The sequence below is a fragment of the Vanellus vanellus genome (assembly GCF_965231255.1).
Source record: "Vanellus vanellus genome assembly, chromosome: 18".
Lineage (NCBI taxonomy): Eukaryota > Metazoa > Chordata > Aves > Charadriiformes > Charadriidae > Vanellus > Vanellus vanellus.
The window spans coordinates 702,512-729,882 of NC_138923.1; the positions used below are offsets into that span (position 1 = coordinate 702,512).

Here is a 27,371-nt window from a genome sequence, read left to right on the forward strand (position 1 = left end):
AAATGACGAGCGCAAGTGGTTCGGGTTTTCCCACCTCTACTGCAGAACTTTTTCAGTGATTCAGACACAGAGTTGAGGGATTTTATTGTCTCCCAGCTGAAAGGGCAGGGACACTGGTGGCTTTCAGACACAGAGCTTTCGTAGAATCACAGAATGGTTTAGCTTGGAAAGAACCTTAAAGATCATCCAGTCCCACCCCCCCGCCCTGGGCAGGGACACCTCCCACCAGCCCAGGTTGCTCCAAGCCCCATCTAACTTGGCCTTGAACACCTCCAGGGATGGGGCAGCCACAGCTTCTCTGGCCAACCTGTGCCAGGGGCTCACCACCCTCACAGGAAAGAATTTCTTCCTGATATCTATTCTAAATCTGCCCTCTTTCAGTTTAAAACTGTTCCCCCTCATCCCATCGCTTCACTCCCTGATCAAGAGTCCCTCCCCAGCTCTCCTGTAGCCCATTTAGGGACTGGAAGGGGCTTTAAGGTGTCCCCGGAGCCTTCTCTTCTCCAGGCTGAACAGCCCCAACTCTCCCAGCCTGTCCTTCTTGCAGAGGGGCCCCAGCACTTGGATCATCTTCGTGGCCTCCTCTGGCCCCACTCCACCAGCTCTGTGTCCTTCCGCTGTTGGGACCCCCCCGAGCTGGAGGCAGCACTGCAGAAGGGTTTCCCCAGAGTGGAACAGAGGGGCAGAATCCCCCCCCCTCGCCCTGCTGGCCACGCTGCTGGGGATGCAGCCCGGGATGGCAGTGGTTTTCAGGGCTGCGAGCACACACTGATGGGTCACATCCAGCATTTCGTCCATCAGCACACCACAAGTCCCTCTCGGCAGGGCTGCTCTCCATCCCTTCTCCGCCCAACCCTCTCACCCACGGCCTCACGCCGGTTTCCTGCCAAACGGACACAAACTGGTCAACTTTATTGCCAAGTGCCGCGCCCGCCCTACCCGGCACCGCAGCGGCTGCCCTCCCTCCGAGGGCCGGGGCTGCCCGGGGAGCCGGACTCCGCCTGTTCCGCCTTAGTTGAGGCCCGCAGGGAAGCCCCGTCCCCGGGAGGGAAGGGCCTTCCAGCAAACACCCGCCTTACCCACACGCGAGCAGTGGAAATCCTTCCCCTCCCGCTCCCGCCCCCGCCCCCGCCCCAGGCCCAGGCCCAGGCCCACCCTGCCCCGAGGTACGGGGAAGGCCCACACCGCCCTCCCCCACCAGCTGCCGCCCGGGCGCGTCCTCAGCACCCGGGGACGCCCGAGGTGGCGAGCAGGAGAGCAGAGCTAAAGCCAGGCCGGAAGACCGCGAGCAGCCATGGCGGCCCCGCCCGCCGCGAAGCCCCGCTAAGGCGCATGCTCCGCTCTGCCCAGGCGGGCACGCCTATTGGCCAGCGGTTCTGACAGCGCCGTGGGCTAACCCAATCGCTTCTCGGTATCAGGTTATTGGCAGCGACAGTAGCCTCTCAGAGTGCACAACCCACCCGTCCGCCTCCAGCCTGGCGTGCACACTAACCAATCGTCTAGCGAGTAGGCTGATTGCTAGGTTTCTGTGCCTATTATGAGGAACTGCGTCACTCCTGGCTCGTCCGCTAATGAGAGGCCTTCTTTCCTGAAGGGCGTGCGCGCCGCCCTATAGACGGGCGCAGCGGCCGGCCCCGCCTCCCGCGGGGGGCGGGCGTTGGGCTGTGGAGGCTCCCCCTGAGCGGCGGGCGCGGCGGCGGGCGGGGTCGGTACTGGTGCCATGGCGGAGAGCGACTGGGACACGGTCACGGTGCTGCGCAAGAAGGGCCCCAGCGCGGCCCAGGCCAAGTCCAAGCAGGTCAGCGGGGGACTGGCGGCGGGGAACGGTCCAGGCCGCGGCCGCAGGTTCTCCCGGATCGAGGCCGCAGGCAGAGCCTGTGGCTCGGCCCGGGTGAGCCTGCGCCCGAGGCCCCTCTGATGTTGAGGGGGCGACTGTGGGTAGCGAAGCGCTCACCTCGGCCCCTTTTCCCCTCCCCAGGCCATCTTGGCGGCCCAGCGGCGCGGAGAGGACGTGGAGACCTCCAAGAAGTGTGGGTATCCCGTGGCCTGGCTCCCTCTCAGCCGGGGGGAGGTGATCGCCTGGAAGAGGCGGGGGTTGAAGAAGGGAACAGCCTTCCTAGCTAAGCCCAAAGTCGTTCCCGGTTAGGGGCTGCCTAGAGCTGAGGACCACCGGGGAGTGCAGCACCCCGGGGAAGGAGGAGCGATCTCGTAGCTGGCTCCCGGTTTCTGTTTGCCCAGAGCTGAGCTCTGGCTAGTGTCTGCAGAGCTCTTGGAAGAGCTTTCATGGTCACAAAACTTAAACTCCCGGTTTTTCCATCTTGTTTCTCTTGTTGATAACCTATGCTTAAGGATTTCGGTGACTGCTTATCTTCCTGTGGCATCGCTCTTTAAAAATTTGCTGTTTTCCATCCAATGTAAATTCTCAGATTCTCTCACCGTAGGGGTGAGATTATGGTGGTTGGAAACAAATAAATAAATAGATGATCCTTGCACGAGGTTTAGTCAGCTTTATCAAGAGACTAATGTGAGAGAAAGGATTTAAACCATGACTTAAATGTTGTAACTTAATGAGACAAAATCAATAGCATGCTTTTGAACCTTGGGCTTTCAGCAAAGCTACGTAGGGCTAGAATTTACTTATAAAAGGCATCAGAAAATTCATTAAAAGCCACTTATTCATGCTGCCTTACACCTGAGCAAACAAGATACAAATTCAAATATTAACCCCCCTCACACGTTGTAGCACGAACGTGTGTCTGGAGTGGTTTGAATATTAAATCCCCAAGCCATAGCACGATCCTGCCTATCTGGAGTGAAGTTCAGATGTGAAGTAGAGAAAGGGGAGGGCCCTGCATGGCTGTGTTTAGACATCAGCATTAGCAGGATTAAGATAACATGTTCCCTGGTGGACAGGATCTGGTTGAGATTAGTGCTGATGTTGGCATGTTGAAATCTTGAAAGGTCCCTGGGATCCTGGGCAGCTGAGTTGTTAGAAAAAGCGCTTTGATACTTTTTGGCACAGCTCTGAGCCTTGTTTTGTTTGTCCTTGGTTAGTTTTTTTTTTTTTTTTTTTTCTTGCTTTGAATGATAGGGGCAGCAGGCCAAAACAAGCAACACTTCATTACAAAGAACACAGCCAAACTCGACCGAGAAACAGAAGAGCTGCACCATGACAGAGTTCCGCTGGAGGTGGGCAAAGTGATCCAGCAGGGCCGACAGAGCAAGGGCATGACACAGAAGGACTTGGCCACAGTGAGTATAGCCTGGGGCCTGCTCCTGCTCTCCTGAGGCGGGTTTAGGCATCGTGAGGTGAAGGTGGACGCTTCTCCTGTCCCCTGGTGGGCAGCTGAAGTGGGATGGTGTCATGAGGAGGAAGTTTGGTGAATGCAACGTCTTTGATGTCTGATCTCCAGGCAACATTAATTATCTAGGAGATGTTTTAGGGATTTATCTGTGCAGTCCTTGAACACCTGCTTGGAGACGGAGTGTTGCTGCGGCTGGTGAGCTGGTAGGAGGCTTTTTTACCCCCCCCCTCCTCCCATCAACTCAGCACTGCCGTGAGTTTTTTTTTGTACCATCTGGGCCTGGTGCAGCGTTCAGTAGCTCGCAGCTGTCTTAAGGAACAGCAATACGTAGTGTTACTGCTCCTCCTGAGAGGCTGAGGGAGGTTGAAGTCTGTCCAGGATGGGTGTCACCATTGCTGTGACACTCAACTAGTGGAGGGAGGTGATAGTGGTGATGGAGTAAGCTTCGAAGTAGCACTCTGTCTTTCAATCCTGGCAAAATTAGAGGCTGTTCTTAATTGTCTGTGTGAGTTCTGGGGGGTTGGTGCTAAGTGTTTGCTGTGTATGGAGCCAGTGTTTGAGACGCATCCTCTCTTTTTAGAAAATCAATGAAAAACCACAAGTTATTGCTGACTACGAATCAGGAAGAGCAATCCCCAATAACCAGGTTATGGGCAAGATCGAAAGAGCCATTGGTAAGTTGAGAAAGGAGACTTCAAAAATAATGACAATGCTTTCAGTGCCCAGGAGGGATGTTTTGGTTTACGTCAGTTACATTTTCCACGTCTGGAACAGTTGCTGGCTGCAACTGTTGTGGTGGGTGTCATTAAGCCACGTTCTGATAAAAGTTGGATCTGCTGACTGAAACCAGAACTCAGAGCTCTTGTTTTCTTTTGTTCTTCATCTTCATGCGTGGGGCCATGCCCTGGGGACCACCCCTGTATGCTTCCCCCCAGAAATCATTGAGATACTGAGACCCATGAAGGCCTGGTTATCCTTGGGAAAGTATCTTGCAGCTGATAGTGTGGATGTTACGTTCCTAGGCTGGTTCAGATAACATTTTCTAGGAAGGTGGTGCACAAGCAAGAATTGGAGCTTTGTCTGAAACTAGTCTGGTCCTCATAGAAGCTAAAATAGGATTCTCCCTAACTCTGGCTCCCTGCCCTCTTTTTTTAGATATTTTCTTCCTTATAGCAAAAATTTGAGGAAATAAAGTTATCGGGTGAATGATGGAGTGCTGATGGTGGTTGTCTCCTTTGTGTTATTCCAGGCCTTAAACTGCGTGGGAAGGATATTGGAAAACCGCTGGAAACTGGCCCCAAAGGGAAATGACAACAAAGCCTCGAAATCAGTTTGTCCAGACTGATCTCGTCTGGCTGGTTCTCCTTAACCACCAGAATCTCTCTTTGTATTGCCAAGCTGAACAAGAGGGTTTCAGACTTGCTTTTGGGGGGGAAATCTGCTGAATCTGTACCTGCTGTAAAAAGGCAACCTTAAAGAAGCGATTTTCCTGATTTTTGTTTTTCCTTCCTCCTTTCCAGAGATTGAGGAACTAAACCCCCAAAAATACCACATCTGAAAAACATGTGCATCTTGGTGTTTAGAAGCAGCTAATGTTAAGACACTTGGGGTTGTCTGAAATGTGATCATTTAATTGGAAATAATTTGTGGGACGGGTGGGATATGTTATGTATAAATAATTTGGGAGAGTTGGGGGTTGATCAGTGTCTGCATTTGAAATGATGACTCAGTCACTGCATCACAATGACATTTTCGTTTGTTCCTTCCAGCCTGTTTTAAAAGAGATCTATAATAAAGTTTGATACCCTTCAGTTGCACAGGGTACTTGCTGCGTGTTTACCAGCTGGTAGTAAATTTTTGTTCTTGGGTGTGGCTGGAGCTGCAGCACCCTCTTCCTTTTGGAAGCATAATTAGTGGGACTACCTGGAGCGTCTGGGGTAAGAGCCGGTGTTGTCGCAGCCTTCCTGGCTGCTCTGCTCCCTTCCCTGGCGGCGAGTGCTGCGGCTTTGGCTTGCAGCCCAGAGATGAAATCAGTCCTGTGGTTCTGTCTTGTGTGGAGGTGAGTGGAGCCTGTGGAGTTCTACAGAGCAAGGTGGGTGCGGAGACACTCAGTTGGGCTTTTCCATGAAGCCAGAGCCCTTCTTATCTCTCGCCTCCACCTTCACCCATCTCCCAGGAGCACAGCTTGGCTGGGGGCTCATTCCTGCAGGGCACAGCCAGGCCAGTGCTACGGCGGAGCTGTAGGGATGGTGCTCGGCGTGACTGTGTGGCATAACTGAAGTGGGGCAGAGCTGAAGGGAGAGCTGTTTGCGGCAGGGTGAGAGGAAAAGCACACTTCGGTCGCAATCTGGGAAGGCAGGGCAACCTGATGCCCTCCGGACAAGCTTAGGGAGTTGAGTTAGTTCCACTAATGGGGATCTGAACTGGTCTGGTTGCTGTTGTGCTCGGCAGCAGGTTTGGCTGTGGGCTGTGTAGGGGCTGCACAGTGTTAAGTTTTGAAAGCTGGGGAGGAAAGAGAGGGGTCCTGAGCTAAAGGTGGCCTGGGTGCAGGTGTGGGTGCCCTCGCCCTGAGCCCAGCCTGCGCCTCAGCAACATGTTTCTTCCCAATGACCTTTAAATGCAAATTATCAAAACCCTTTGAAAGGCATGTGGGCAGTCCTGCAGTAGGTGGGCACCTATACAGCGGGGTCAGGGCTGCTCTCTGCCCTCAGCTGTGTTTTGTGGTGGCCCCTGCGCTGCTCCCTGCCCTCTGGGCTACCTCTCCAGCCTTTCCCACTCTCCCTTTAAACCCAGCAGAAGCACTGGGCTTCCTCCCCATGCGAGCTCTTGTGCTTAATCCTGGGAGTGGGAAGGGGCTCGTGCCTGGTGCAGCACCGGCTGATCTGCCCAGCCCTGGGGGCGGCAGGACTGTGTGCTTCACCCCTTGCCACGGCCAGGACCCTGCTCAGACGAGGACGGCCACTGCAAGAAACTGCTGCTGACGGCGCTTGTCAAATCGTGAGCACATCACTACGTCATGTAGCAGAAAATTCATGTTACAAAAAAACAATGCTTTTCCCGAGCAATGGAGGTAGTGGAGGCAGCGGCATGTCCCTCTGCGGGGCTGGCACCCCTGGGGTGAGCACCCCTGGCAGCTCCCCGGTGCTGGATGCTGAGAAATGGAGGTGGCTGCTGGAGTGTGAGGTCCTGCTGGAGGGATGCTCTGCCCTGCGTACGCCTCGCAGGCGTGAGTAGGCAATTGCTGCTGCTGGCTTATTGTTTCAAACCTCATCCCCCTCTTTTTGCTCTGGAGATATAATGACCTTGTCCTGTAAAGAAAGGTGAATGGGAATCGGTTACAGTAAGCGCAGGCTGTGTCTAATTTGAAATACAAGCAGTTCTTCCAGGCTGCAGTGGGGAGAACCCACGTGCTAGCCCACCATGACCCCAGCAGAGGAACCAAACCCCCCAGCATGCCTGGGGGGGCTCCATGTCCCCTTTGGGGGTCAGTCCTGGGCTGACCGGAGCTGGTGGCTCTTCTGGGGACTACGTGACACCAAACCCCTCAAAGGAAACTGTAGCTTAAGCTGCTGCTCGCGGTTTTATGTTGCTGGCTTGAAGAGGATGAGCAATGTTTGCATGACCTGCTCCTCGCAGGGCTCTGGGGAGGAGGATCGCAGCCTCAGCTCTTTCTGGAGCAACTGCCTGATGGCAGCAGCAGCATTTCTAGGTCAGTCCTACAGCTCGGGGTCACTTGTTAGCAGGCAACCAGATAAGAGGCCGAGCCCTTTGCACCTCCCTGACGTGTTGGCAGAGTGCAGGCTCAGGGAGGACCTGCCAGGATTTGCTGAGCTTTTAGGAAAATTGCTGTTTTGGGGCAAGGAAGAGAGCCCTTCACCCCTGTCCTTACATCTCGAAAGGTGATGTTGTCAAAGCCCTGGGGAGCATCGCTCTCTGCCAGCGTCCCGCTTGCCAGCCCTTGCCGCTTCAGCAAGTACCAGCCTCCAGCAACCACCAGCACCAGGACGATGATGGCCAGGAGAAGACTGAGCACCACCTCTGCCACAAAGCTGCCGGAGGATTTCTCTGCAGGGAGAAGAGATGCTCCCAGGCTCGACTCACCGCCCAGGAGAGCTGGCTCCAGCCCCAGCCTCAGTGCCAGCACCCTGAGCGGTGCTGGGTTGACCTTCCACAGCCAGAACTGTCCCCTCACCTTCCATCGGCAACTCCGGGCTGGAATGGCAGCCCCCCACAGTGCTGTACACGATGTCGTCCAGCGCCACCGTCCCCTCCATCGGCCACCTCCGCGTGGTGATCTCAAAGATGATCTGCAGGGGAAGATGGGATGCAGGGGGGGTGATGCCTGGGGAGGGCACTCCACACCCCTGGAGGGCACTTTGCACCCCAGGGCTGCCCTGCTCACCTGGAACTCGCCGGGGCTCCGCACAGGCACCACGCCGCCTCGCCAGCCCCGGCTCTGGTGCCCTGCCACGCTCCACACTGTGCGCTGCCCCGCTGCACCACGCAGTGTCACCCGCAGCTCCCCACAGGCTGCAACGCAGAGAGGGGACAGGTGCCTCAGCATCCATGGAGCCCCCCGAGAGCCACCCAGCCCTCCCAGCTGTGCCATCCTCCCCTGGGATGGCAGCACCCAGCAGGAACGGGCCACCCTCCCCGCCCAGCCGGAGCTGAACTGTAGTGTCCATGGTCCCATGGGTGGGGAGGGGGTTTGCAGCCCCTGACCAAGCCCCCCCGCTCCCGTCGTGGGTTCATGACGCCCTCCCCAGGGACAGCAGGGCTTACAGAGGTGCTCTGGGATGTCCATGTGGTACCAGAACCGCAGGCAGGAGTCGGCAGCAGCAGGCAGGTGCTGGCTCTCCAGCCTGGCGGTGGTGCTCCCCGGGCCCAGCACGCTGGTGTCGAAGTGCACATAGTGACCTGGATGGGTAGGAACAGAGCACAGGGTGTCCCCCTGACCTATGCACCCCCACCCCCCACACCCCCCCGCACCATGTTCTGCTCCCCCACAAAATGCCCAGACCATGCCTGGAGGATTGCACCTCTCAGCTCCGCTCCTCACTGCGGCCTTTGGGACTGAGCCGTCCCTCCCGGGTGAGGAGGAGAAGGGGATGCTGTGGAGCCAGGCCCCCTGGGATGTACTGGGAGGGGGGGACATTCATGGGATGACCCCATCCATCCCTAGCTCCTCTTCCTCCCTCCAGATGTGCCGGGGTGCCCTGGGAGGGATGGGTGTCTCCTACCGTCCCTTGTGCCCAGGGTGTGATCCTGCTCAGGGCCGGGGTACTTGGCAAGGGGGACCCCGTTCTTCCAGCCCCAGGCGAAGCTGTGCAGGCGGGGGTCCAAGGGGCTGCTCCAGCCGCACATGTCCCTCTCGAAGTCACAGGACGCTGGGAGGAAAGGGGGGCTGTGATGCACCCAGCGCTGCAGGCACCCACTGCCCTGCGCTTCCTGGTGGGAGATGAGGCATCCAAGGGGGAGCAGTCCCCTCCCCACCACCCCCAGCTTTGGGCCAGGCCAAGCTCAGGGCAGGAGCTGGGTGCCCGGCAGCCATGGTAGATGGAAAGGATGGGCTGTCCCCATCCCTACAGCCCTGTGCCCCCATGGGGTGCCCTGTCCCCCCTGGCCAGCCCATGGTGCCCCCATGGGGTGGGCTCTCACCTGGCTTGGGGCAGGCTCCGTCTGACACGTGCAGGTCGTCCAGCGCGATGTACCCGTGGTCACCCCCAGCTCCCACCACCTCAAATATCGCCTACCGGAGGGGTGGGCAGGGCGGCACGCTGAGGCTGGCAGCCGCCATGCTCCCCTCGTCACCCCTGGCCTGTCCTGCTCCCCACCGCGAGGTCCCCGGCACCCTGCCCCGTCTCACCTGCCAGTCCCTATCTGGCCGGACAGTGACATGACCGCGGTGCCAGACATCTCCCTCCATGGCGCTCACGCTCATCACCTTCTTCCGCACCCCGCTTTGCTCCATGAAGACTCTGAGAGATCCTGCCCAGGGCACCCACCATGGAGGGGGGTCTGGACTGTGCTGCACAGGACCCCCACCTGTCCAGAGGTGCCACCAGGGGCCTCGTGGGGGAGTCATGGCACTCACCTGGGGTCCCAGTGCTCAGCTGGTACCAGAAGGCCAGGCACTGGGCGGTTGCGGAGGGCTGGTAGGGCTGGGAGGTGAGGGCAGCCGCGTGCCCCGCAGGCAGGGAGCCCCTGTCCGTGCTCACCACCATGTAATGGCCTGGGGAGAGAGAAGCCCCCACGCCATGACCCCCATCCGGCCCTGCTGGGGGCACCAGGGGACCGCTGGGGCTGGGGTTCCTCCCAGGCTGGGGAGTCCTGGGGCTGAGAAACTCCAGGTTTGGGGAGCCCCAGGTTTGGGGAGCTCTGTACAGCAGCGCCCTCTGCACATCCTGGGCAGAGCAGGCAGGGATGGCAGGCAGGATGCTCAGTGCAGGCAGGGAGGGCAGGGAAGGCAGGCAGGACACCGGACAGACAGGCAGGGCAGGCATGGAGGACAGGCAGAACACTTCGGACAGGCAGGGAGGGCAGGCAGGGTGCTTGGTCAGTGCAGGCAGGGAGGGCAGGGAAGGCAGGCAGGACACGCAGGGCAGGCAGCAGGGCTCCATCAGAGCCCCGGGAAGCCGTGGCCCCGGTACCTATGGCAGTGCCAGTGGTGTGGTCGGCCGAGGGGCCGGCAGTGGTGCCGGTGCTGTTGCTCTGCCGCAGCCAGGTACGCTGCTCACTGGCTGCCAGCCCGCAGGCATCCGCCTCGAAGGAGCAGGAGAGCTCGGCCCCGCAGGGCCCCGCCGTCAGCGCCAGGTCGTCCAGTGCCACGTCCCCCAGGAACCCATCCCGCAGGGCCTCGAAGACCACCTGCCACCGAGACAGCGCTGTCAGACGGCCACATGCCCCGCTGCCACCCAGGAGCATGGAGGGGACCCAGCTCTCACCCGGTACTGCCGCTGACCCGTGGCGGGCAGCGTCGCCTGTCCCCGGTGCCAGATGCTGCCCTGGGTCCCCCGCTGGGTCCACAGCACCCTCTCCTCTGCTCCCTCCAGCCGCAGCTTGAGGTTCAGGGTGCCTGGGCAGAGGGGAGCATTGGGCAGCTGTCCTGCACCCCTCGGGGACCCCGCAGTCTCCAGGGGAGTGGATCCCAGCTGGGGCATCCCTGGGAGGATGCCATGGGGCTGCGTACCGATCTGCGGGCCGGCCAGGCGGTACCAGAAGGAGAGGCAGCGCGGGGCGGTGGTGGACTCCTGGCGGTAGGTGACAAGCTGCGCCCGCTGCCCGCGGCTCCACGGCGCAGAGGGATCCGCAGCCAAGAAGTAGCCTGAGTGTTGGGGACAGCCAGGGCAGAGGGGACACGGACATGGGTGCTCCGAGCTGCGCCAGCACCACCTGCACCCCCATCCCAGATCCGGGTGCCTCAGGGCTGTCCTGGCTGAGCTTGCCCCGCAGGCATGGGGCTGCTTGGGGTTAGCCAGGCACATCCCGGCCCCGGGGACAGGAGGCTGTGGGGTCCCCTGGGCTGCCCGGGAGCCAGCCCCTTACCTGAGCCAGTGGTATGGTCGGAGCCCTGCCCCTGCCCCGTGCTGCGGACCCATTTGAAGTCACTGGAGTGATCTTGGTACCAGCCGCACATGCCCGTCTCAAAGTTGCAGGACAGCTCTGGCCAGAGAGAGGTGACCGTGGCGATGGAGTGGAGATTAGGCACCCCAAAAGCAAACAGGTCCCCAAAATGTCCCTTTCCCTTTGCTCCCCTGCCCCACTTCCCAAGTTCACCCCATGCAGATGCCCTGGGGCAGGATGCGAGCTCAGCCCTGGCCCCAGGGCTTCTGCACCATGATCCTGCCCCTGGGCTGGGGACAGGGTGACAGTCACCAGCCAGCCCCCATGCGAGCAGCGTCCATCTCTGCAGGCAGCGAGGCCCCCTCCCACCCGTGGCCACCATCCCTGCCCACGCTCCCTTGGTCATACCCGCAGCCCCTGGTGGCACCACGTTGGGGTAGCACTGCACTAACGTCACATTGTCGATGGCAGCGCCCGCCGAGTCCTGCAGATCCACCAGCCCCACCAGCTCAACCTGGGGGCAGCGTGGTGGCAGTGAGCCCCGGGGTGCCCGGCAGCACTGGCACTGCCCTACCAGTAGCCAACCAGGCTGGTCCCTGTGCCCCAGGGCGCACCTGAAAGCGTCGTGTCCTCTCCCCCAGCAGGACACGGACGTGTCCCTCAGCCGTGCCACCGTGTCCCCGTGTGTGCCAGGCCAGGTGGGTGGTGCCAGTGGTGTGCTCCACGATGCTGACGGCGAGGAAGCCTTGGGCGTGAGAGGCAGTGCAGAAGATGTGGGGACCAGCAGTCCCCGGCCACCCCCTGGGAACCCTCCTGGTGCCTGGGCACCCACCCAGCCCACAGTCGCAGGGGACAGGGACACCCCAGCTCCAGGATGGTGTGGTGGGATAGAGCTGGGCTGGGAGAGGCAGCAAAGGCGGGCAGGCGTGGGGGACTGCCCTGTGCCAGGGTGGGACAGGGAGCGGGCAGGGGGTTACCTTTGTGGCCTCCGTGGATGCGGTAGCTCATCTCCATGGTGCAGGCGGGGCCGGAGGGACCCAGCAGAGGTGTACGTGCCTTCGCAGCAGCCATCACTTGTCCTTCTCCTGCCTGGAGGGCCAGGAAAGCCCCTGGGCACAGAAACACCCTGAGAGGTCAGGGCAGGGGCCCCATGTCCCTGGCAGCACCCCCACACTTCCCACGATGGCACCCACCCCCACCCCCCACCCCCCAGCCGGGTGGGAGCAGGGGGTCCCTGCACCCTAGGAGTCCCTGCGGTGCTGGGGACCAAAAAGCATCGTCTCGGCAGTGGGAACAGCTTCACCTTTGAGGATGGTGTTGGTGAGCTCGGTGGCCCTCTGCACGCCCCAGCGCAGCCGCCCCACGCTGACGTCATGCCAGCCCCCGTCCCCCGTCTCGAAGGTGGTCACTCCTGCAAAAGCCCAGGCTCAGCTCCACCGGGTCACTGTGTTTCCCGGGGGCTGTGTGGACACCCATGTCCCCCAGCCATGCCAGCCAAGGTGTGCCCAGGTCACTCTGCCCTGGTCCCCTCTGCTGCCTGGCTACCAGGGAGCTAGGTGCCCGCCCATGGCTCTCACCGCAGCGCTTCTCGTCGGAGCCATCGGCACATGTCTGGGCAAAGTCGCAGGCCAGCTCCGCGCTGATGCACTCCCCGCTGTCGCAGGCCACCTCGTTGGCTGTGCAGGGGCTGGGATGCCCCTGGCTCGTCAGCGTGGTTGAAGGTTTGTCTGATGGTGAAACACCCCGGGGTGGAAAGCGGTGGTGAGAGGGACTGGCAGCATCACCGGCGCCACCACCCCTTCAAGCTGCAGTCCCCTGTCCCTGACCACCTCCATGGCTCCCCACAACCCCAGCCCCATTCCTGCCCTGCCCTGCCTGCTGCCACCAGATGAAGGGGACAGAGAGGGCTGATGGTAGCTGCCTGCGTGACGTGCCTCAGGCAGCAGGTTTTGACGCAGGGGATGGAGTGTCACAGCTGGAGGACGAGGACACCAGGCAACCTGGGCTGCCGGCCCCAGGGCAAATGCTTGCCATGCTGTGCCCAGGATGGTCATCGTGATGAGCAGAGGGCCGGGCAGACCCTGCGGTTGGTCCTTTAGGGAGGGTGTCATGGACACAAGACACCTGGGGACCACTGCCCACACTGGAGCAGGGGTGGGATATGGCCGCCCTCCAGCTCACCCTGCGTCTTCATGCAGCCCTGAGACAGGATCAGGTCATCGATGGCCACGGTCCCCGCGCCGCTGGCCATCCCCTCGATCAGCACCTGCGGGGAAGCGCCATGCCAGCAACATCAACATGGCGTCTTGCGCAGTACGGAGGGGACAGGCAATGGCACTGGCATGGGGGGACACCGGGGAGCCGCAGGATGGGGGGACACCAGGGAGCCGCAGAATGGGGGGAACCCAGCTCCTGTGATCGGCCGACACGGCTTCCCCTTGGAAGGGGCTCGGTGGGAGCAGGGGTGATGCTGCGGCTGGAAGGGGTGCGTGGGGTGGGCTGGCAGGGCCACAGTGGGCTTGGGGTGATGGTGCTGCCCCTGCACAGAGCCGTGGCCTATGGCTGCCCAGGGCTGCTGTTGGGTGCCCTCCAGGGCCAGCTGGGGGGGGTCGGGTTGTGTGGGTGGCCATGGGGGACAGCAGATAGGATGGTGGGAAGGCACGGGGTGAGATGAGATGAATGAAGACACCCTCCCACCCCACTTCCTGTTGGTGTGGTCCCTGGGCTGGGGGAGGCGGTAGGGGGATTTGGAGGTGTGGGCACAGGGACACGAGGGTGGCACCTGGCAGCACCAGGAGGCTCAGTTCTGCCATCTGGTTCTCAGTTCAACCCTTACCCCCGGTCCCACGGGGGCATACTGGGGGTGGCCCTCTGCCCTCTGTGGGGTGGCCCTGTGTCCTTCGCCCTGCAGACAGCCCAGCTCGCCCCAGCACAGCGCCAGCCCACCTTGAAGCTCTCCGTCACTTTGAAGACCACTCTCTCCCGGACCCACAAGCTGCCCAGGTCCCCCGTCCTCTCCCTCACTGGGTGCTCGGTGGAGTTGGTCACATAGGAGATTCTGAGTCTGCTGGCGGCCGAGCCATGGAGGTGGCAGTACAGCACGAGCTGGGGACGGGGAGGGGGGTGAGTGAGCCCCGAAGCCCTGGACAGGGGTACACAGCCCTACGGTGCAGCTGCCGCCCCATGGGATGCTCACAAAGGTGGGGCTGGAGGAGCTCAGAGCTCCCAGCGAGCACTGGAGATGCCACCAAAACACCCCAAAAAACCTTCCACCCATCTCCAGCAAAGGGCCAACCGCAGCCCCAGCCCCATGCAGGGTTCCTCCCGGCTGGGGATCCAGTCCTCTGCCACAACCCTCTGTGCCCACACAGGCTGTGACACGGGGTCCCGGCTGTGACTCACGGAGCAGGAGTCGGTGGGCTGGAAAGTGGGACTGCTGAGCCGTGCCGTGACACCGGCCGCCACAGCTGAGGTGCTGCCCACGAGGAGGAAAAAACCTGCAGGAGATGCCAGGAAGGGGCTGAGTGGTGCTGGGCCGTGTGTGCTGGTGCAAGACGCTGTTTTCCCGGCACAGCCTTAAGCCGAGCCCAGGCACGTGTTACCCCAGGGGCCGGGGGGCACGTCTGCCCCGGGGCCAGTGATGCCCTGGGAACCCACGGTGAGGCTCCCCTGGGGTGCTGGTGCCTGACCACGTACCTGCCCTGCTGTTATTGCTGTGGTCCCGGGTGGGGATGCTGGACATGTTCCCCAGGTTCAGGCTCGTGTTCCTCTCCCACATGGGCTGCCCGACCTCCGCCTTCCAGCTGCAGAGATCTTGCTCAAAGGAGCAGCGGGTGAAGGATTCTGCAGGGAGGGAGGGAGAGCAGAATGACACAAGGAGGTGCCCGTGATGGTTTGACCTCTCCACAAAACCCTCAGAGTGATTTTGCCCCTTCAGCTGCACAGCCATGGGGCAGAGCTGGGGTCATCCCCGCCAGCCCCACAGCCTGGCTTTACCCTGCCAGGGCAGACCCTCAGCCCGTCCGTATGGTCAGGGGGACGGTGGGCAGGACCCCCTCCCCGGGGCCAGGCATACTCACCACACAGCGTTGTGTTCTCATCCGAGCCGTCCCCGCAGTCATCAGTGCCATCGCAGAAGCGGTGCTGTGCCAGGCAGAAGCCCCGGTTGCAGCGGCTCTCCTCTGTCCCACAGACCTGCTGCCCGGGCTCTGGGGTGGTGGGACACACCGTCAGCACCTGGCCAGCCCCATGGGGACCCCAGCACATGCTGGGCTCCCCCCGCATTCCTCCCTGGGTTGCTCGAGGGACAGGGTTTGCTACCTGCTACCTGCCCTGGCAGATGAACCCTAGACACGGTGGGCAGTGTGAGAGCTCCCCCAGCTGCAACGCCCAACCCAATTTCCCCAGGGATCCTGGCTCGTGTCTCATCCCAGCAAATGCGGGACTCACCCTGCAAGCCGCAGTTCCTGAAGATGATGTCATCAAGCGCCAGCTCTGCCCCAAACGCCGGCGGTTGTGTCAGGGAGAAGATGAGCTGCCAACAAGATGCCAGGGATGGCATGAGCTGAGCTTCTGTCCGAGCTGCCCAGGCATCCTCGGCTGCCGGTGCATCACCCGGCTCCTCCAGCCCGGCTCACGGGCCAGTGCCCGGGTACCGACACAGCCCTGTCTCACCTGGAACTGCTCCGCGATCCGGCCTGGGTAGGCAACCAGCTGGTGCCAGCCCTCGCCTCCGCGCTCGGGGCTCTGCCACAGCCCCACCACCTCGTCCCTGTACACCATGGCCAGTCGCAGCACCGGCTGCTCCGTCTGGTTGAGCCCTGTGAGGAGCCCCAAAATGCGGACCTTGGCACTGGGCACCCCAGGGTACCCACAGGGACAAAGCGAGCCCTGCCGCCTCTGGGGACCAGAGCTGGGACTCCTGGGTCCTGCCAGCTCTGCTTGCGGAGCATGGAGAGGTGAGTGGGATGGCAAAGATCCACCTCGAGGTGCCAGTGGCTCTGTCCCTGCCATGGGAGCAGATGGTCCCATCCCTCCCCACTGCCCCCATCACCGGTTCCCTGTGCCCGGTATCCCGAAACCCGGCCATGCCTGCCGTGGGCACCCTCTCACCGCTTCCCGAGAGGTGGTACCAGGCCCTGATCTCGCATGTGGCGGCTGCTTCCCGCATCACCGGTGACTTGAGCCAGGCTGTGGCCGTGGTCTTTGCCGGGGGGGACACGGTCACCATGAACCACCCTGGATAGGGCAGAGAGCAGAGCAGAGGCTGCAGCTCCATGGGATGGCACCAGAGCGATGGCCAGCACCGCTCCTGCCTCACCATGGGTCTGCTCCACCCCCTGCACCCTACAAAGCTGGGTGTCCCAGCACCCATGGCCCAGAGGCGCGGTGCTGTGGGTGCCCAGAACCCACTCACCAGCTGAGCAGCTCCTGCTTACCCAGGTCGGTGCCCACGGTGTGGTCTGAGTGGGGCCCCGTGCCCCAGGCGGCCAGGCTGGCCCGGCCCCGCACCCATCTGTAAGCCGAGGTGCTCACGTCCTGCCAACCGCAATCGCCTTCCTCAAAATCGCAGGTGAAGGGGGTGCCCAGCACCGCTGAGCCCCGCAGGTACCCTGAGGGTGGGCAGACAGGCCGTCAGGGCAGGGCTGGGTCTACCCTGGGACCTGCACCCACCCCAGGGACCTGCACCCACCTTGGGGACCTCCACCGACCCCAGGGACCTGCACCCACCCTGGGGTCCTCTACCCACCCTGGGTAGCTGCACCTACCCAGGGGACATGTGTCCAGCCCAGAGACCTGCGCCCACCCTGGGGTGCTGCACCCACCGGGGGGACCCACATGCACCCAGACGACCAGCCTGGAGACCTGCACCCACCCCAAGGGACCTGCCACCAGCCCAGGAGACCTATGCCCACCCCAGGGACCTGCACCCACGGTGCCCCCAGCTCCATTGCCTGCTCTCGCCCCCGGGGTGGGAGTGGGAGCGGTGGGGCCAGGCACGCACCACACTGGTTCTCGTCGGAGCAGTCGCTGCAGTCGCAGACGAAGTCGCAGAGCTGCTCGGCTGCACTGCTGCAGCTGTTGATGACCACAGACCCACCGGGGAGGACAGTCTCAGCTACAGGAGAGACAATGGGGCTGAAAACCCCGCGAGGATCCGGGCACGGTGCCCGCAGCAGGTGACAGAGGGCACACGTGGCCTGCAGGTGACATTTGTCTGGGCTCCCCGGTTTGGGACCCTGGTGGGGGTTGCGCTGAGCTCTCAGCAGCCATCACCCCTTGAATGGGACCCCCCCATCCCACATCTCCCACATCTCCACCTTTGCCGTCACCTACTGCCAGCACCGCTCCCGCGCACCCTTGGGTTGCCAGACCCTGCCGGGGCTGGGGCACTGACCCCCCACCCGGTATATCACACCCCTGCTCCGGGTCTCAGCTCCCATTTTGAGGGAAACAGGAAAATTTAGGCATTTTCCTCCCCACGCTGAGCAAAGCCGTTGGCGATACCCAGCCCGGTGCTGGCATCTCCGTCACTCGCTCACCCCAGGAAATTCTGGGCTGACCTTTGCCAGCAGACCCCCAAAGGGGGTTTTCCTGGGCTATATCTGCTACAGACACCCCCCCCCCCCCGGAAAGTGTAGCCCCACAGCACTGCGATCCCCATGGGAGCCCCCACCAGGGAGGGACAGAGCAGAGCAGCCAGCGCCGCAGCCCCTTCCCTCCCCGCAGCACCATCCCCGTATCGGCAGAGAGCTCACCCAGCAGCAGCAAGAGGATGAACACCGCCTGCCCGGCCATCTCGGTCCTCGGGCCACAGCAAGGGTAAAACAGAGCCCGGAGAGGTACAGGGCTGGTGGGGGAGGCCACGCCGCGAGCCCAGGGCTGGAATCTGCTCCCCGGGACCTGCCCCGCAGTGGACTTCAGCCCCGGCGTTATCGGCTTCCCAGTCTCGGCAGTGGGGTTTATGGCGAGGCAGTTTGCCGGGCCGGGACAGGTCACCCATGGTCCTGCCGCCCGGCACCACTGTCACCATCACAGGTGGCCATCTGGCCGCTGTGCGTCCCCAGGAGACCTTCAGCTGCTTTTCCCCGCTTCTTCAGCCCCCCTCATTTTCCAGCTGTGCTGAGATGCTGGATGCTGCTCCAACCAGGACAGGGCCAGCTCACATGGTCCAGTGGCACATGCCAGCTCGACGAGGGAAAAGGCCACTTCTTCCTGCCCAACTGGCCATGCTGCCAGTCCTGGGTAGAAGCTGGCACCTCTGCCAGAGGTGTGGGGGCCGTGCCGTGCCAGCTGCCTGGGCTGTATCATGCCTAGCCACAGGGAGAAGCGGTCCCCGAGCATAAGGAGCAGTGGGAGAGCCTTTAGGCGCAGGGCAGAGGCTCTGGGTGCAGGGTATGGGCTGGCAGCAGGGTGCAGCCTGGCCAGGGAGGGCAGCTGTGCTGGGGGGCAGTGGGAATGGGGTGCAAGGAGTGACCCTCAAGGCATAAAAGGTATAAATGGGGCATGATGCACTCAGGCAATGGGGAGCTGCAGCAGGCAGGGATCTTTAGGACTGGGGGTGTTTAGGCATAAAAATGGTGGGGGTTTGAATTCAGAAGAAAACTCCGTCTGTCTGGAGACTTGGGACAGGCTGGGAGAGGAGGCAGGGACAGGCAGGACGTGCAGGAGAAGCAGCCTGTCCCACCACCCAGCTGCGCTGGCTTTGCCAAAAGCTGGGGTTCCAGCCCAACCCAGGGACCCCCCGACGGCAGGCAGGAGGGGGGGGGGTCTCAGCCTGCCCGGTCGGGGCAGAGCAGCCTGGTGGCCCTGTGCTGCCGCTGCCACACACGGTCTGTGCAGCAGCCGCTTTGGGAGGGTGCCCAGGCCTGGCGCAGAGCCTGGCGGGCTGCCTGCAGTGCGCCGTCCCCAGGCTCTGGCTGCCTCTCCCCAGCCCGTACCTGCTTCCCCAGCCCCAGCAGGCAGCCCCTGACCCTGGGGACCTGGAGGTGCCATCGCCAGGGCCAGCCCTCACCCCTGCCTGCACTCCATCTGGCAGAAGAATCTCAGCACCCCGCTCATGACCACCACGGGGCAAAGGGGCACAGCTCTATGGCCACAACCACATCACTCCTAGGGGAAATCAAGCCCAGCAGAGCCCCAGGAAAGGCTGTTCAGCATGGAAGTAGTGTGGCTCGGCAGCCAGAGCCCCCCCGCACAGCACCACTGGAGCTAGCTGGTGATGGCAACCCTGCCTCAGTTTCCCGACCTGGGCAGGGGGAAGCTGCTGCCAGGGCCCGTGGGGCTGGCACTGCCCCAGGGGAGCTCTCCTGCCTCTGCTGCCGACAGTCCCTGTGCCCGGAGTTGGGCCCCCGCTGCTGAAGGCTGAGTGTGGAGGTTTCTCCCCTCCTACCTGGTGGCCTTGGACGGCAGATTGCAGCAGGATTGCATCAGGCGCAGTAAAACGCAGAGCTCAGCTCCTTCCCCCAGCGCGAGCTGGGACAGGCGGAGGCCAGCACCCCTGCGCCCTCCCAGCTTGGGCACCCAGCGGCCAGCAGCGCCCGCAGGCAGGAGCCCTGCCCTTCCCCGGCTGCCCAGGCACCTGGTAGGCACCAAGCTGACCAGGAGCCAGTGCCGTAGGCAGAGCATCTCCAGCAGGTCTGATCCCTCCTCTCTGCACTGGGGAGACACTGGGGGATGCTGGGCCCCCAGTACGAAAGACGTGGGCAACAAACTTGGTGAGGGGGTCTAGAGAGGAAGTCTTATGAAGAACGGCTGAGGGAATGGGGTTTTTAGCCTGCAGAAGAGGAGGCTGAGGGGAGACCTTATTACTCTCTACAGCTCCCTGAAGAGAGGGTGTAGCAGGGCAGGGTTGGTCTCTTCTCCCAAGGAACAGGCGATAGGACAAGAGGAAATGACCTCAAGTTGCACCAGGAGAAGTTTAGGATGGATATCAGGAAAAAGTTCTTCACCGAAAGAGTTGCCAAACATTGGAACAGGCTGCCCAGGGAAGTGGTGGAGTCGCCATCCCTGGAGGGATTTAACAGACGTGTAGATGGGGTGCTGAGGGACGTGGTTTAGTGGTGGGTTTGGCAGTGTTTGGTTAATGGTTGGACTTGATGATCTTAAAGGTCCCTTCCAACCCAGATGATTCTATGATTCTATACTGGAGCAGATCCAGCTCGGGGCCGTGACAACGAGGAAGAGACTGGACATCCCACAAGGAAAGGCTGAGAACGTTGGAGCTGCTCAGCTTGGAAAAGGCGTAGGGGGATGTCCCCCACGTGTACAAAGACCCTGACGGGAAGGGAGCAGAAGGAAGGAGGCGGCCTCTTCTGAGCAGCCAGCGCCCCGTGAAGGGACGAGAGATAACAAGAACAAAGCGAGAACATTAAATGCCGCTTCATCATAAGAAAAAAAATTTTCTCCTGTGAGGGTTGTCAAAACCAGAGCAGGTTTCCGAGGCTGCTGTGGGGTTGCCAGCTGTGGAGATGCCCAAAACCCACCTAGCTACAGCCCCGAGCAACCTGCTGGGGCTGACTCTGCTGGGGCAGGGGGATAGACTGGTCATCTCCAAGCTGCCTCCAAGCTCTGTGATTTGATGACTCAAAGAGAAGCTGTGCTCCTCCATGCGACCAATGCAAGGCACTCAGCCCTTACCCGCTCAGAGTTTGTCACCTAACAGCCACCAGTGTTCAGTGCATGCACAATCATTGGGTGACATTCACCCCAGCATAGGGGAGATGGACAACACCTTGCAAGATGTCAGGTCTAAGCACAGTAGATCTATTTTTCTAGTGGCCCACTGCAACCTCATGTGTGTTCAGGGTACCTGGGCTTAGCCCTCAGCTTTCTTCCCCCTCCACCACCTTGCAAGGCTGGAGGTGGCTTTGGGCACCATCCTCCGCAGGAGACAGAGCTCCAGCCCTGAGCCACCAGCTGGGTAGTGGGCCCTGCACCCCCAGCCTGGCCCACAAAGCTCACCCTCATCCATCATGATCTGCCTTTTGAGTTTGGGGCAGGACACCAGGCACAGGAGCTGAGCTCTAGCAGGTCGAGCTAACCATGCACAGCTCCGGGCACAGAGGAACCATCTTCTGTCTAGGTAGCCCACATCCCCGGCAGCAATAGGTGAAGGCAGGGAGGCAGCAGCAGGCAAAACAGCCAGGCAGGAGCCAGAAGCACACTGGATCGCAGCTTGACAAGTGAAATGGGGCTGGGACCAGGTTGGAAAACTGGGGGGGTCATTCCCACTGTAAGGGGGTACCACCCAGACCCAGGGGAGCCATGAACGCATGACCACGCAAGCAGCTGTGCTCCGCAACGTGTTTAATTCTCACGTAGATGCGTGGCACAAATGCCCTTGCCACCATCGAGGCTGGGGCAGGGCACCCACCAGCTTCACCGAGGCTTTGCCGCGCTGTGCCGGGGAGGTGGGGAGCACCCACGGCACGTGGGCAGTTCGGTGACAGCAGAGAATGGGCGAGTTCAACAGAAAGAAAAACCAGGAGAGCCCAGAGCGCTGCTGAGCACGTGGAGCCTGTTGCCACCACCCCAACGTCGGATTTGGCCGCATCAGCTCCAGGCTGGCGCCAATGCCGCTGCTCAGACAAGGCGATTCAGTAGCCTTCATCTGCCCAGGTGATCTCGTAGTCCGGATACTTGGTTTTCAGCTTCTCTGTAGTCACGGAGTGGTCCGCCCGCCCAAAGCCCTGGCAGAGGAGAGAGGGTTCCAAAGGAGAGCCAGTGTGGTTATGACCCACAGGAGAGCTCGGTGAACCCCTGGGGAGGCTCACCGCAACCTGAGGCTCTGGCAGCAGCCCCCGGCAGTGGCAGACGCCGCTGAGCCCGTGTCTATGAAATACTGCCCGGCTCCAATCCTTCCGTGGCAGTGGCTCAGACCACAGGCAGCTCCGCTGGGGTCCAGCTCCCAGATAACAATGGCACCCAGGCAGGCAGATGGTGACAGCCCGGAGCTGGGAAAGCCAGCACCAGTGTCAGGGTGCACACAGAGGGACGCCGAGGGAACACGGGCACCCCCAGGGCTGGCTGGCAGCGCCACTGCCTTCCAGCTCGGCCCTTCTGCTCCCGAGGGATGCGGTGCCGGTTTGGCCACGAGCGGCAGGAGTGGCGGGGGCACTTGTGTCGCGGTCGGGAGGGAGAAGCCGCGCCCGCAGGTGGGTCCCCCCACCCTGCCGCCCCTACGGCGCCTGGCTTACCACCGAGTACCCGTAGACGTGGATCTTCCTCTCCTCGGGGCGGTGGGAGAGGCGGCCGCCCCCCAGGCACTCGCAGTCCAGGCCCTGCTGCGCCAGCTCCTGTGCCGTCCGCTCGTACAGGTCGGCTGCGGGGGGAGGGAGCCGTGGGGCGGGGGCGGGCACGGGGACCCCTCCGTGGGGGGACACGGGGACTCGCCGCCGGAGCCACCGCTCACGGACGGGCCCCCACCAGGGCGGCCCCTCGCCAGCTGCCGGCCGCTCCCCCCGGTGCCCAGGGGTGGGCGGGATGGGGCTCCACCGGGGATCCCGCCCCTCTCCGCCACGCCTAGTCCCGGCCCGCCCCCCCCACGCGTCCGCCCGGCAGTGCCGGTGCCCCGCGCCCCTCACCGTGGTACTCGGCCCAGCCGTGGCCGCGCACGACGTCCTTCCCGGGCCCGCCGGCCGCACGCACCCGCACCAGAACGTACTTGAAGACGCCGCCGTCATCGATCTCCACGTCCGCTACCCGCGACAGCTCCGCCGCCGCCATCACGCCCACCTCGCCGCCGCGCCCCGCCCCTTCCGCCGCGCCGGCCAACCAGCGTCCTTCCCCGCCTCTTCCGTCCCGCCGGCCAACCAGCGTCCGGCCCCGCCCACCGCCCCTACCGCCGGAGGGGGCGGAGCCGTGCCCGGAGCCGAGGCGTTCCTGTTCCTTAGGAAGCCCCAGGGGCGAGCGCCGAGTATCGGGCACCGGCGGCTTCTTCCGGCGGCGGGGAGGGGGGCCTGGCTGGGCGCCCTGCCGGGCCATGGCGCAGCCCCGGGGCGGCGGCGAGCGGTGGTGGTGCCGGTGTTGCCGTTGCCCCTGGCTCTGCACCCCCCTCCTTCCCCCTTCCCTGACGCCCCCGGGGCAGCCCCAAAGGTACCGCCGCCCGCATCTCTGCCGCCGTTGAACCCCCCCCACCGTGCCAGCCCCGGGCAGGCCCTTCACCCCGAGCCCATGGCACCGTGGCCGGGCTTCCCGGTGGCACCGTGGCTGCCCACCACCCTCCCCTGGGCCAGGCCCCAGCGCGGGGCCCGGCCCTGCACCCGTGTCAGCACCCAGCCCCTACCCCGCACGCAGGGACCGGACCCTGTACCCAGAGACCTTATGGGGTCCCGGGGGGCACCCAAGGGGGCCTTACAGCCACTCTTACAGGGTCCCCGCCGCACCTAACGACCGTACAGTGACATGCTCAGGACACAGACGCTATAGGAACAGAAACCTTGTGCAACCCAGCTCCCTCCCGCGAAGCGCATAGGACCACGGCCGCAGACCCTCTAGGGCCACCGGCAGCACCCACGGACCTGGGACAGCCTCAGTGGCCCCGCAGGATGCCAGGTGCTGGGGGGTGCGTGGAGGGGGGGGCTCTGGGTGTGCAGGCAGCCGGGTGGGCAGAGGCCGGGGGGAGCCCGGGGTGCCCCCGCCCTGGCCCAACACAGCTCACCCCGAGGGGGCTCTGCAGGCGCTTGCCAGGACGCTGGCTGGGACCTGTGCCCCACGGCACGCCTCAGCCTGTCCTCCTGTCACCCCACAGCCTCTCCCACCTTCCCCCACCCCCTACTCTGGCTGCAGCCCCCCCCTCAGCCGACACCGGCTGCCCGCAGCCCATCGCAGCCTCCTCCCCGCGGTGCTGCAACCGAGAGGGGGTCCCCGTCCCACCATGCTGACAGGGTAACACCTATCTACAAAGGGAGGGTGACCCGGCAGTGCCGGGGGGGTCCCCACCCCACATTCACATGATGTCGTCCAGGAGGTTGGGGCTGGCCACCCAGTCGAGGGTGCGGGGCTCAGAGGCTGCCATGATCATGCACATGAACTGTTTGCCCGTCCTCTTGTCAATGGGGTAGATGGTGGTGGGGGTGAAGCGCTTGTTGCTCTCCACGAAGTCGCAGAGCTGCTCATAGACGGCGGGGAACTCGTGCCGTAGGAAGACGCCGCGGATGCGCAGCTCCCGCTGGATGTTGATGAAGCAGACCTCCCGCGCCTTGCGGCCCTCCTCCCCCTCCTTGTCGATGTCCGCTGTGCCGGGCGGCGGTGTCAGGATCAACGTCTCCATGTCCCGCTCCTTCTTCAGGATCTTCTTCTCGGGGCTGGAGGAGGCTAAGGCCACCTTGGCGTATTTCCTGACAGTCGGCACCTGCATCTTTGGTGATGGCCTCTCCGGCACTTTTTGGGTGACGGCCACGGTTACATTCAGGAGGAAACATTCGTCAGGGTCGTACTGGTTGCCGGTCTCCCGCAGCTCCCGGGCGTACTCCCCCAGGTTGTCCGAGTAGCTCTCCAGCTCCCGCAAGGACAGGTAGGTGGGGGACATTAGCAGGCTCTCCAGCCCAAACTGGAGGAAGTTCTCAGCCGAGCCGGCATTGGGGAAGCCCAGGAAGAGGACACCACGGCCGCGGGAGAGGTAGCCCACCTTGGCGATGCGTGAGAAGGCCTTGTGTACCTCAGCGTTCTCCCGGCAGAACTGCAGGACATGGCGGCAGACGCTGCCCACGCGCCCATAGACACAGCTCTCCTTGTGCGTGTCCCAGTCCTCGCGGCGGCAGTGCCGGGAGCAGTAGTAGGTGTAGCAGCTGTGGCATGACTTGAAGTAGAGGCAGGCATTGAACATGGTCTCCGTCCTCCGGCACTTGGCGTTGGAGCACATCATCATGTCATCCTCCTCCGCACTGAGGTCGGGCGAGCAGTTCTCCGGTGACTTCTCGAAGGGGCTGACGGACAGCGGGGCGGGCGCGGGGCGCGGCGCGCTGGCACGGGAGCTGGGACCCGGCTGCTCCTTTGTGGGTCGGGGTCCCTCGGGCACACTGGGGGGGATCCTCCTGCCCTCACCCCGCCGGGGTGGCCCCGGAGCGCTGCTGCTCAGGAGCTGCTTGAGCTGCTCAGCGAGGCTGTCCCTGTCCCCAGCGCGGTGGCCCGGTGCCGGCTTGTAGTCGATGACGAGGTCGGTGATGAGCTCATCCAGCTGCTCCAGGCTGCGCTGGCGCCCCGAGCCGCTCTCCCTGGGCACAGGCTGTGGGGCACAGGGCACGGCATAGGGGCCACGTTCCCGCCCTGCGTCCAGCATGTCCCAGCTGGCCGAGCGCCTCTCACTCCTGCCCAGCCCATCGGCACGAATGTCATTATCGGTGATGGTGATCTCTGGCGTGACATACCAGGAGCGGCCCGGGGGACCACGGCCACCGTCGGCGTGTACCCTCTCGAGGATGGAGCTCTCCGAGAGAGACAGGGCAGCGTAGCGCTTGGGTGAGCTCGAGAGGTTGATCACCACCGGCTGCCGGCGCTCCTCGGGGGATAAGGCACGGTGCTGCTCCTGGGCGAGCAGGTTCTCATAGCTGCGTCCGCGCTGCAGGACCTCCTCCCTGCGCGCCGCCGGCGCCAGGATGTTATCCCAGGATTTGGAGTAGTGCTGGCTCTCTCGGCCCAGCCGTGGGGGGGTTACGCCGTAGCTGGCGTGCCAGGAGGAGAGCATGGCCTCGCGCCCGGCCGGCTGCGGGGTGAAGCGTGACACCTGCAAGGTCTGGTAGGGCAGTGCGCCTCGTTCGGGGCAGTACCAGTCGCCAAAGTGCAAGGGCTGTGTGCTGCGGGGCGGCGGGACTGTCCGTGACAGCACCTCCCGCTCCCGGTACTTCCCGTAGTCCTCAGCGTAGAACACCCGGGCAGAGGAGCCGAGGGCCGGGTACGTCCGGGCGTCCTCAGCATAGAGGGTTTTGACAGGGGTGCCGCGGGGGGCGTAAAAGCGGGGCTCGTCCCCATAGAAGGCGCGGGCGGGTGCCTCCTGCACCGGGTAGCCCCGTGCCTCCTCCACGTACAACGTCCGGGGTGGCACCGTGTGGACGGCAGCTTTGGCCGGGTCCTCGGCGTAAAAGTGCTGGGGGATGCTGTGGCGGGCAGGGTAGGGGTAGCTGGCGTAGCCGGAGCTGCGGAGGGGCATGGCGGGGCTGGGGCACCGCGCTGGCTCCTCCGCGTAGAAGAACTTGGCAGGGACACCGGGGGCCGAGAAGGTCATGCAGCCCCTCTCGGGGTACTCCCTGAAGTCCCGTGAGGCCGGCACCGGCACTGTCTGGTACGCCAGTGCCCGGGGGTCCGCCTCGTAGAAATCGCCGGGGTAGGGCAGGAGCGGGGGGTCCCCGCTGTAGGAGTCGCTGGGGGTGGGCGTGCGGGATGCAGATGCCTGCCGGCTCCCTGGTACCGCCAGGCTGCGGGCAGCCCCGGGGGCACGGGGCCAGCGCGGTGGTTCCTGCCGGTTCTGGGCTGCCCGCAGGCTACGCGCCGCGTGCACCAGCACCGCCTCATCCGGCTTGATGTCCACCCGGCACTTGACGTGAGGGCTGGCACCCACCTTGGCGCTCGGCCCCTCCTCGAAGCAGTTGCTGCCCAGGCAGAGCGGGGAGATGCGGCTGACGCTGCTGCGCTGCGGCTGCAGCTTGATGGGGTGCACCTCATTAGCCAGTGCCCGCAGGGGAACCTGGCTCTCGCGGCGCGGCGAGAGCTCGGGGCGGGAGGGCTCCCGTGCCACGCGCAGTGCCTCCCGCCCGCGCCGGGCCGGCGGCGGCGATGCCGAGACGGCAATGGGCACCGGGGTGAAGGTCGACTTCACCCGCGGTGCGCTCTTCGAGCGCGCACGCCGTTTTGGCTCGCTTCTTGGCGGCGGGGCTCTGCCGGCGTAAGGGTCCGGCTTTGGTGGCGCCCGTCTGCCCGGAGGCCCCGGTGTAAGCTCAGGGGTGCCGGGGCGCGAGCAGGGGCGCTCCATGGCCGGGGGGGTGCCCAGCTGCTCGTCCAGCGACTCGAGGAAGTCAAAGCTCCTGCAATGGCGCTTGTTGAAGGGCTGCGGCTCGCGGGGCAGGGACGAGGACATGGAGGCATCACATTGTGCCAGGGGCTGGCAGACAATTGAATCCCCGGGGGCTGCGGTGGCCACTTTTATGTCTTGGTACACCGTAGACACCAGGATGTCAGGTGGGTCCGTTCGTGTCATCTTAAAAGCGACTCTTCTCCCTCCAGCTCCCCTTCAGACAGCCTCAGAGGAAGGCAGCCGGCCCTGCAAGAGAAGAGATGAGGCACCTAAATCCTGGTGGGGACCTCGGGGAGCCGCAACGGCACTGGATAAATTCTCCCAGCTCAGGGCAGGGGTTTGGCCACCTCTTCAGAAACGGGGCTTCGGGGTCATCCCAGCCTACGCTGCTGCTAAGAGTCAGATCCCAACTGGGGGAAGAAGCTGGTAAATGTTCCAAACCTGGGGTGCAAATAACGGAGCGGATGGCAGGGCACCCATGGGGGCACCAGGCA

General features: G+C 63.1%; 4 protein-coding genes across 4 annotated transcripts; 1 reads left to right on the forward strand and 3 right to left on the reverse strand.

Moving 5' to 3' along the window:
- The first annotated feature begins 1,665 nt into the window (after nucleotides 1-1,665).
- Nucleotides 1,666-5,127, forward strand: EDF1 (endothelial differentiation related factor 1). Its single transcript, XM_082492787.1, has 5 exons — nucleotides 1,666-1,798; nucleotides 1,979-2,030; nucleotides 3,092-3,252; nucleotides 3,886-3,979; nucleotides 4,555-5,127. Exons 1-5 carry the CDS (start codon nucleotides 1,721-1,723, stop codon nucleotides 4,614-4,616), a joined length of 447 nt encoding a protein of 148 aa, XP_082348913.1. The 5' UTR covers nucleotides 1,666-1,720; the 3' UTR covers nucleotides 4,617-5,127.
- A 1,295-nt stretch (nucleotides 5,128-6,422) lies between these two features.
- Nucleotides 6,423-17,666, reverse strand: MAMDC4 (MAM domain containing 4; the record flags this gene model as incomplete). Its single annotated transcript, XM_082492437.1, has 29 exons — nucleotides 6,423-6,613; nucleotides 7,195-7,370; nucleotides 7,498-7,612; nucleotides 7,708-7,835; nucleotides 8,088-8,222; nucleotides 8,546-8,692; nucleotides 8,964-9,054; nucleotides 9,172-9,293; nucleotides 9,400-9,537; nucleotides 9,956-10,172; nucleotides 10,250-10,380; nucleotides 10,495-10,629; nucleotides 10,851-10,967; nucleotides 11,277-11,382; nucleotides 11,483-11,613; nucleotides 11,846-11,977; nucleotides 12,172-12,279; nucleotides 12,446-12,595; nucleotides 13,050-13,134; nucleotides 13,815-13,973; nucleotides 14,271-14,365; nucleotides 14,565-14,711; nucleotides 14,948-15,076; nucleotides 15,318-15,402; nucleotides 15,543-15,688; nucleotides 15,981-16,106; nucleotides 16,307-16,480; nucleotides 16,873-16,986; nucleotides 17,627-17,666. 29 exons carry the CDS (start codon nucleotides 17,664-17,666, stop codon nucleotides 6,566-6,568), a joined length of 3,627 nt encoding a protein of 1,208 aa, XP_082348563.1. The 3' UTR covers nucleotides 6,423-6,565.
- A 3,493-nt stretch (nucleotides 17,667-21,159) lies between these two features.
- On the reverse strand, nucleotides 21,160-22,617 carry PHPT1 (phosphohistidine phosphatase 1). Its single transcript, XM_082492589.1, has 3 exons — nucleotides 22,454-22,617; nucleotides 22,067-22,191; nucleotides 21,160-21,559 (listed from the first exon to the last, which is right to left on the reverse strand). Exons 1-3 carry the CDS (start codon nucleotides 22,593-22,595, stop codon nucleotides 21,467-21,469), a joined length of 360 nt encoding a protein of 119 aa, XP_082348715.1. The 5' UTR covers nucleotides 22,596-22,617; the 3' UTR covers nucleotides 21,160-21,466.
- Nucleotides 22,618-23,817: 1,200 nt separating this feature from the next.
- On the reverse strand, nucleotides 23,818-27,060 carry AJM1 (apical junction component 1 homolog; the record flags this gene model as incomplete). Its single annotated transcript, XM_082492631.1, has 1 exon — nucleotides 23,818-27,060. One exon carries the CDS (start codon nucleotides 27,058-27,060, stop codon nucleotides 23,818-23,820), a length of 3,243 nt encoding a protein of 1,080 aa, XP_082348757.1.
- Nucleotides 27,061-27,371: the final 311 nt, after the last annotated feature.

Excerpts from the sequence above, each read along its gene's own strand:
- PHPT1 (XM_082492589.1), bottom strand. The coding sequence starts at position 22,595 with ATGGCGGCGGCGGAGCTGTCGCGGGTAGCGGACGTGGAGATCGATGAC. Across the intron at positions 22,192-22,453 it reads CGGCTGGGCCGAGTACCACG|CCGACCTGTACGAGCGGACG; the intron begins GTGAGGGGCGCG and ends CTCCCCCCGCAG. Across the intron at positions 21,560-22,066 it reads ACGTCTACGGGTACTCGGTG|GGCTTTGGGCGGGCGGACCA; the intron begins GTAAGCCAGGCG and ends CTCCTCTGCCAG.
- EDF1 (XM_082492787.1), top strand. The coding sequence starts at position 1,721 with ATGGCGGAGAGCGACTGGGACACGGTCACGGTGCTGCGCAAGAAGGGC. Across the intron at positions 1,799-1,978 it reads CCCAGGCCAAGTCCAAGCAG|GCCATCTTGGCGGCCCAGCG; the intron begins GTCAGCGGGGGA and ends TCCCCTCCCCAG. Across the intron at positions 3,980-4,554 it reads CAAGATCGAAAGAGCCATTG|GCCTTAAACTGCGTGGGAAG; the intron begins GTAAGTTGAGAA and ends GTGTTATTCCAG.